At 30.8% G+C, this 9087-nt stretch overlaps 1 protein-coding gene across 3 annotated transcripts; it reads right to left on the reverse strand.

The window, feature by feature from the left end:
- LOC106771951 (probable metal-nicotianamine transporter YSL7) lies at positions 1-4572 on the reverse strand. Of its 3 annotated transcripts, XM_022784167.1 has the most exons (7): positions 3814-3951; positions 3275-3325; positions 2393-2547; positions 1926-2023; positions 1698-1832; positions 1417-1606; positions 1-1327 (listed from the first exon to the last, which is right to left on the reverse strand). In XM_022784167.1, exons 3-7 carry the CDS (start codon positions 2519-2521, stop codon positions 224-226), a joined length of 1656 nt encoding a protein of 551 aa, XP_022639888.1. In that variant the 5' UTR covers positions 2522-2547; positions 3275-3325; positions 3814-3951; the 3' UTR covers positions 1-223. The 3 variants fall into 3 exon arrangements, with proteins under 3 accessions (XP_022639888.1, XP_014513517.1, XP_022639889.1); XM_014658031.2 differs by lacking the exon at positions 3275-3325 and having other exon boundaries at positions 3814-4572; XM_022784168.1 differs by lacking the exons at positions 2393-2547; positions 3275-3325 and having other exon boundaries at positions 3814-3952.
- Positions 4573-9087: the final 4515 nt, after the last annotated feature.

Below are 9087 nucleotides of genomic sequence, written 5' to 3' on the forward strand. Positions count from 1 at the left end.
TTTGAAATGGACATGTTTTGGGAGCGCCATATAAAACAAATACAATCTGAACATATACTCTTTCTTTCTGACATTTAAATACACACTAATTTCCTTCTACTGTTGTTTTGATCAACTGTATGGCTCCAAAAGTTTAAAAACACAAACTAAAGTGATGTTACACAGATTTACAAGCCAGACACTTTTTCACAAGATACCAACCAAGTCCAATTCAAACAAGACCTTAATTCCCTAAGAAAGTATCAACCTTCACATTTGTTGCTCTGGACAAGAACTTCATACAAATTGGTGGCTTAACTCCTGCAAGAGCAAGTATTGAAGCAGGAAGAGTCCATATTCCATCCCCACATATCAAACCAGAAGCTACAGCTGGTGCAAAAGCATCTGCCTTAGCCTTGTTAATCCTTTCCCACACATACAATATCAGACTTCCAACACACATGTCAATGGCAAAGTATGGCCCTATGTAGAAGGGTATTGCCATGGCCATTGGAAGTGGAACAAACTTCCCTTTCTTGCCAAGAAAATCTTTGAACAAGTTTATGATAACTGCTGCAGCAAAGAATATGTAACAAAGCAAGAGGCAGTTTTTTGGTAGAGAGCCAAAACCTTGCACCCCTAATATGGCCATATTACGGTATATGATTGCATATGGGGCAGGATATTCACTTGTAGACTTCCCAAGGTCAGGAAAAGCTTTGTAGAAAATCCAAAACACAGAAGGAGAAATTACACAACCCATTGTTGTGCCGATTATTTGGCTCACAAACATGGAGCGTGGTGAGGCCAGTGTAAGGTAGCCAGTCTTAAAATCCTGCATCAGGTCTGAGGCTGTGGAAACAATGTTCATCATCACTCCACAGGCAGCTAGACCGGCGAGAACTCCACCTCGTGTGGCACCGGCCCATGCTCCAATCGTGAAGATGGCCAGCTTTCCATAAGTGGATGCAAGGGACCAATCAGTTAGTCCACAACCATAAGCATTGCAAAATGCCAAGGTGGGAGCAACCAGATAGATAACAATTATGTAGTACCATTTTAGTTGGTGGAAGATGTGTGGTAGAGTGGCTGTTGAGATGGCAGCAATAGCAACATAACCTGCAACTGCAAACCATGTGGGAATTTGATCTTTAAGGAAAAGTTGGGTGCGACGCCGATCATCATAAGATAGCTCTGGACTTGAGGGGGAGTCTTGATCAGCAACTGGAAGAACATTCTCCCGTTTTCTCTCTTGGATTTGATGATACAACCCCCAGAGGGTATGTGTTATCACCTTTACGAAGTTATATAAACCATCTCCTAGGATCAATGCAATGGCTATAAATACCTGAATTCAAGGTACAAGGTAAATCAACTTAACTGATAGACATTGGAAAGAATGTAAGGAATTGTGGTTCTCTATATCAATGAACTTACCCTGTAACCTTGGATGCCATGAAGATTTCCTTCACCAAGGCCTTTTTCATACCAATGACCCTCGTTGGTTTTTATGAGAGGCCACATTATTCCCCAAGAAAGAATTCCCCCAAGAAGCACTGATATGTTTATGATATAAGGGCAAATCATTCCAACTCCAACATAGATTGCAGAAAAATCAAAATAAAACCTACAAATAAGTTGAGATTTGATTAGCCGTTCTGGATTAGTACAAAATATGAAGTATCTTGCTTTTATAGAATGAAGATCTGAGAGCATACCTGTTTTCATATGCTTTAAGCCCCAATGAAGGGAAGGCTTGAAATCCACACTGGTCAGTAGCTGTATAAAACCATTGAAAAAAGCCCCACAAAAAACTCATACTGAAGAATTTTCCCAACATTTTTACTTGCTTCCTGGAAGAGTACAAAAGAAACAGTAAATTAGTTTGAATGTCTAACATCTTATGCAGTCACTTCTAGTAACATTGAGTCAAAGACAGTGCCTACTTTGCAAGTTTGGCTCCTTGAGGAGTGTGGAAGCTGTTAATGAGATGTGCAGTTGCAGTTCCACTTGGATATGTCAATTTGAAGTCAATGATCATAATCTAACACAGAAAACAGAAACATAACTTAGCCATAACTTAATTGCAAACGCAATAAAGTGATAAGGATTGAGAAAATGAAACCGAGCAGGTTTCCTAAATTAAGTTTTGTATGGACAGCCTTCTCAATAAATAACTAAAGATGAAAAATATTATAAAAGTTTACTCATTCAATCTCTAAAAGCTAATTTTAATTTATGGCAGAAGCTAATGAATTCATTAAACTTTCTTATTCTCTTTTCTTATGAGTACTCATTGAGAAATTTATCTAAGCATACCCTTAATATATTCATTGTGAAATTTTTATTAGGAATAAAATGGAACATTAATGAACAATGAAATTAATATTTCAAGAATGTGTCAGTGGCATACCTTTCGGAGAGGTACAACAGAGAAAAGGCCGAGAAAGCTAACAACAAAAAGAAAAGCTATAATCCACCCTAAACTTGGGTCCTTAAAATCACTTGTATCAGTGGATTGATTAGCTATTTCTTCACTCATTCCAAAGAGGTAACTTCCAAATCCTCCTATTCATACAAATCAATCACAGAATGAAAACTTTCATTTAACTGAGCTAAGCATGGTATCTATGAAAAAGAAGAATGCCTAGATTACGAAAAATTAGTTCTGTGTAGATAAATTTCTACATAAACATTTATAAAAGAAATTAAGAAAGGGAAAGAAATAAACTTCTCACACAAGGTAAAACTAGTTTATATATAAACTAATAAATAAAAGTTCATTTGTTTTAGCTTCTCCAAAAGAGAAGTTTATTTTATCTAATCTTCTGTAATAAGTACTTTTGAAGAAATTTAGCTTAATGGGACCTAAGATTCCTTTCACATGCATAACATCAACATCTCAGTCTAGAGTTTTGGTATGTTCTGAAGTCCAATTTTCCAGAAACCTAACACAACATTTAAACCAGATTTGACAGTTTGCAATGCTTCATTTCAAAATATGATGCTATACATTTAATGATACAAGATAGAAAATTACTTTTTTAAAGAATGATGGAAGATGAGAAAAAGTGAGTAAGAATTTCTGCTTATGTTCGGTTGAAAATGGTAGAAGGATAAACTTATTCAATCACATCAACTAGGTTTCCAAATTTATCGTCATAAGTTGAAATTCAAAACAAAGAAAAAGTATCTTTCAAAGCATGGACAAATTTGATGCCTTTGTCGGTCATCCATGGCTTTTCCACAGTTAGCATATTCTAGAAGGTCATGTCTGACAGTGAAAAGTAGTAACCTTTGATAACAAAAGGCTGTGACTGGGGGAGGCAGCACTAGTGATATCATTCTGGAAAAAAAGTTTCTTCAGATTTGTTAAAATAGTGGAACAGATAGAGTTGACTATAAAGTCAGGAAATCCTTAAGAAAAAAAAAAGAACACAGTTGATTCTATACTGATTCAATTAGCCACTGAAGTGATTACTACTTAGATTTTCTCCTTTGAAAATTTATCTGGAAATGATTTAACACTGAGAAAGCAATTCCGTTTTTTCTCAGAGGAATCAGATTACAGACTAGGTCAACATGAGAAATTAACCAAGGTCTTGCTCAAATCCAAATCCCCACAAAAATTAGCACACTGTTGAATCTGAAAAGGCACCAAAAATCCAACTGTTTGATAAATTTATAGTTAATTTCGAAAAAAATAAAAGTTCCACCCCATGGAACAGAAAGGGTCAAAACTCACAACAATTAACCATTTAAAAAACAATAGATATCAACACCATGGCAAGAGTAAACAAATCCACAAAAGGCGGAATGAAAAGAAGAAGATACCGCTAAAGGCTATGCCAGAAGATGCCACAACACAGGTTTGGATGACAGTGTTCTCTTGCCTTGTGAAGGGTTGTCTCAACATGCCAGATTTTTCCAAGAACTTGGTCCAAGTTTTCACAAAGAAGAACCCCAGAAGGCCAGCAGAGACATTGAGAGAAGGAATAATACCAGTGGTGAGGTTGAGCTTCATCACAATGAAACTGAACAATATGCTGAGTACAAAGCTGACCGCAAAGGCTCTCCGAGTCAATTGGTTCCTCCATGATGGCACCAGAAGATGCTGGAACACCCTCTCCACAGAAATCTCTTCCTCTTTGAGTTTGGTGCTACCCTTTCGGCTCAGTCCGCGATCATGGTCATCTACATGCTCAACTGACTCGAAACCATTCTCCACCACTCTATCCCCACTTCCATTTTGAGCCATGATTTGTGGATTTTCCTTGGAAAGTGGTTCAAATCCCAAAACTTTTTTTCTGGGAGTTCGGATTCTCCAAGGATGGTGAAACTTCCTAGATTCCACTAGCCTCCCCTTGTCTTAGGTTAAAGTTTGTGTTTCACCTTTATTCAAAGGTTGAGTTGGAATGTGCATGGTGGTTTACTTACTGGCATTTATTGATGGACTCATGGACTTCAATATCAGCAGCTAGTGGATGACAGAGAGAGAGAAAGAGAAAGAGAGAGAGAACTAAGAAGTTTGAAGACAAAAATTATGTAAAGCTACAACTTTGATAGATGTCTGTGGTAGATGGTGGAATAGACCAGCACACAACATCCTTAGATTTTTGAGACGTATAAACCTTCTATTTTTATTTTCTTTTTATGTTTTTTTTTTCATAACTAGGACTTTCGTAATTCTCTGATATAACACAAAAATATTTTTTTTCTTGCATATTCTGTTTTTAATGAAAAAGGGTTTTTATGAAAAATTTAAAATAACTCTAAAATAATTACATTTTACTCATCTCAATCTATAATATTTCGGTAACTTAATAACACTAATCATTTTTTTCCTTTTTCTGATAATACTTAGTACTGTTTATTTTTTATATTTTTATTTCAATTTCATAATTATTATTTTTCTAACATGCATATGAACTTCACTTATTTTCTCCTTCTAGAATTATTCTGTCGGTAGTTAGTTTAGGATTGAATTAAAAGTGTATAGTAAAAAACGTGATATTTAACGAATCAAAAAGTAAGAAACTATTTGATACTTTTATTTTTTAATAATTGGGAAGCATTAATCATGAATTGTTAAAATAAAAACTAATATTTATAATTCTGAATAGAAAAGTTAATTTTTTTTAAAAAAAAAAAATTGACTAGTAGAAAATTAGTTTAACATTCGGATATATAATATCTTAGTTAAAAGATTGCTTAAATTAACTTACTTTAAAGTTTTAAATTTATATCATGAATAATTAAATTAATATATAGATAGGGATTTATATTAAAAGAATATTTTTTGGGAAAAGGAAAACAGAGAGTCAAAGCTTAAGTTTGAAAAACTCGTTTCTAGGCCTTAAAACTAAACTTGAAGAATCCGTTTAACAAATGTTAACGTTTATTCACACAAACTTTATTGTCATTAAATGGTTTTTCAGATACAAAAGTAACGAATAAAATCCTCAGTAAAAAAAAAAAAAAAAAAAAAAAAAAAAAAAAAAAAAGAAGTGGTCGTTAAAGAATCCTAATTACTCATTTAATATGAAAATTATCAATACTTTTTTAGATACCATTCTCCATTAATATTATTTTAAAAAATTTCTAGAAACAATGCATGATCATGATTTGTGTCAACCAATGTTAGTCTAAAAAGTTTTTAGTTCTTTCTCACAAATATTATCTTGTGTATTATTTTTCTATTAAAGTATCATTAGTTATTTTATGAAAATTCAAGAACTGGAGAGTTCAATTTAAATAGTCAAGACTTCAATATTTCTTTAACTACATACTTAGATTGGATTTAACTTATGATTCTAATTTCAAACAATAGTTCTTTTTCAATTTTTGTATAATTCTAAAGATTAAAATCAATTCATTACAAATTTGCTAATAACCTTAGTATTGTTCATTACAATATCTTAACTTTCTTTTCAATAAATTCACATAAAAAATATATAAATAGTTGAACAGAATATTTTATGACGTAATGAAATAGTCATAAAAATCGTGAAAACATTTTCTATAACGTAATGAAATATTTTTAAATTTACAAAATATATATAAAATCGTGAAAACATTAAAATAAATCTTAATCTCACACAATTTAACAATTAAACTCGTGTCAGTGGGATGATACAGGATTTTTACTGATGGATAAAAATCTTTAGGATGCATGTAATTTCTTATATATATTTTTGCCATCTATATATTATATAGTATGGAAAATAATAGTGAGTTGGTGAACTTTTGGGTGAATGAATGCGTAGAATAATTGGTGTTTGTTATTTTTCCATGGCTGTTCCACCAAATGGATATACATTTTCTGCAAAAATGGTGTCAGAACGTAACCCTATCTTCATTCATTGCCACACGTTAAAAGCTAATCAAATTTGTCTCTTATCCAGGGTTTAAACCTCTTTTTTGTCCCTAAATTATAAACAGATGTTCAGTTTAGTCCCCGTTTTTAAAAAGGTAAATCTTTGGTCCCTAAGTTATAAAAAATATATCAAATTAGTCCTTTTTTTTATGTTCATGGTCAAAGTACAAAGAGCAATATAAAGTGTTGTTATTATTAAGAAACAAATCAGAGCAATCTAAAGATGTAGCCGTTGTTAAGAAAAAACCAAAACGGTATTTCAAGTTAAAAAAGGACTTATTTGATATATTTTTTATAACTTAGGAATCAAATGTTTACATTTTTAAAAGCGGAATTAAACTGAACATCCGCTCATAACTTAGGGACCAAAAAGAGGTTTAAACCCTTATGTAAACTACTTCCTTCATATGCATCACATTCCATACCATTATTCTCTACATTGTTGTATTATGCTAAATGATCTAATTAAAATGAAAATAAATATTAGTCTATGAAAAATTTAGATAAACTATTTCAAAAATTGGTTTTCCAAGATTAAAAATATACAAGTTTAAATTATTATGAATAGTGATATTGAATACAATGTTTTAGGCTTAAGCTAGCTTGATAAACTTTATAGAGGAAGAATTGTTTTCATTAATCCAATAACTAAAAGTTGTGACGCATGATGAAAATAATTCGATGTAAGCATATTGAATTATATTTTATTTATAATCCGGTCAAATCCGATTTAACCCAAGTTAATATAGATTATTTATTCATTTTAAGATTATTTTTATATTTGTATCATGGATAAATTATATTATGTTTTTTTTTGTTTAAATTAATTTGTACAAATTAATTATAACTTATTAATTGATAAGAGAATCTTCAATTTTTTTAGATAAGCTGTTATCTTAAATCTTGATTTTTCTTAATCATTTTTATTTTCTTCCCAAATTTTTAATACATTCATGTTGTTTTTAAAAATCCAACACTAATTAATGGAGTGATTGATACGAAATATATTTAACTTTCTTAGATAATTCAACTTTCTGTCATTTTTCAATAAGTAATATATTTATTTCTCTTTGCACGTAACTCTTTTTTTTATTGCATGTGATTTTTCTTTCTTTTTGTTGAAATATCTTTTAGTGAAGATGCTAAAATTGTGTCTTGATAGTTAATCGACCTTTGATTATATAGATAGAATGAATTTTCATGTGTGAAACTATTTAAGAGAGGAAGAAAAACTAATTTAATTAAAGATTTAAGGTTTTATTGTTGAGTTAAAAAATATATGGTATGAATGTTGTCCTTATATGTTTACTGAAATTTGGAAATAATCTTTATGTGAGAGTGGTTTAATTTGGAAATAATATTTTATAAATGAAATGGGTATGAATGTGATTACAAGATATATTGGCTTATGAGAGAAAAAAAAAAGTTGATAGATAAGTGTGGTTGGTAATATATTAATATGAAATTTAATAAATATGTATGGAAGATTTAGCGTATAAGATGGAAAAAGAATGAGTGTGACTTTGATGTTATTATGGTAAAAATATTGTTTAGATTAATAGGATTGGATGTTTTTGGTGTGAAATAATAATTTTCCTCACAAGCCTTAAAAGTAATTGAACATTTCACTTTAAAGAAATAAAAAACATGTGAATTTGGATTATTGCTGCAAAAGTTATGAATACATTTGTATTAAAATAAAATAGTATTGAATGTGGCATCCTATTTGCATTATGAGATTCATGGTATGCCTATATGATTGTTATAAAGTGTGAATTAGAAGTGATTTATAGTGTTGCTAAATGGTTTTATTGTATGCTACTTAAGATAATTATGATTGTATGTATTTATGTTTGCTAGTTTATGTGTATATGTAAAGTTTTTAGTATGTTGGTAGTCAAAATATAATTTTCAAGGAAAATGCTAATTTAGGTTGAATCTAAATGTATTAAATGAGATTTTAGGAGGTGAAATTATCCTGGTATTTCCACTAATAAAGAGTTAGATATCTAGGTGATGTGAGTTGAAGGAGATTTCACATGACATACGGTATGATGTGAAAAAAAATCATACTTAGGGAGCTAGTTGAGTTAACCCTATCATAACTTGGTTGGAAACAATAGTCCTTAGTGGTGGAACACCAAGGAAGGATTTGGAAGTATGACAAGTGCAAAGTTTCATGATTCCATTTAATACACTAGTTTTCCAGAAGTACAGTCTAGATTTTGGTTATTGTTTGAACAATTTTGAACTGATAGTTGTTTTAGCCATTGGACTGAGATATGTGGGGTTGATACTTAGTATTTGATTTGACGAATGTGACCTATATCTAATTTTTTACTAGTTCATGTAATGAAAATTTATTGACGAGTGAGTTATTGGATTGATGTAATGAATTGATTTAATTGAAAAAAAAAAAGAAGAAAAGAACTAATAAGTTAAGGATTCAATTCCATAAAAGATTTATTTTGATAATCTTTATTATAAATTATTATTGCTTTTACATTAAGCTTCTTCTATAAATGCATTAGGTGAATTTATATATATATATATATATATATATGGGGTTTGCTAATTTGTGTAGGCTTGTTTTTCAGTTGGTACATTTTAGCAATGTGTACCGAGTTTTAGTAGACAAAAATACCCTATTACATCATGAATTCTAAGTTTTAAGGTTAAGGGTATTTTAATAATTTTCATTTTCAAAACTAAAAAAAAAAAAAAAAACTCCC

Source organism: Vigna radiata, chromosome 1, assembly GCF_000741045.1.
Source record: "Vigna radiata var. radiata cultivar VC1973A chromosome 1, Vradiata_ver6, whole genome shotgun sequence".
In the NCBI taxonomy this organism is placed as follows: domain Eukaryota; kingdom Viridiplantae; phylum Streptophyta; class Magnoliopsida; order Fabales; family Fabaceae; genus Vigna; species Vigna radiata.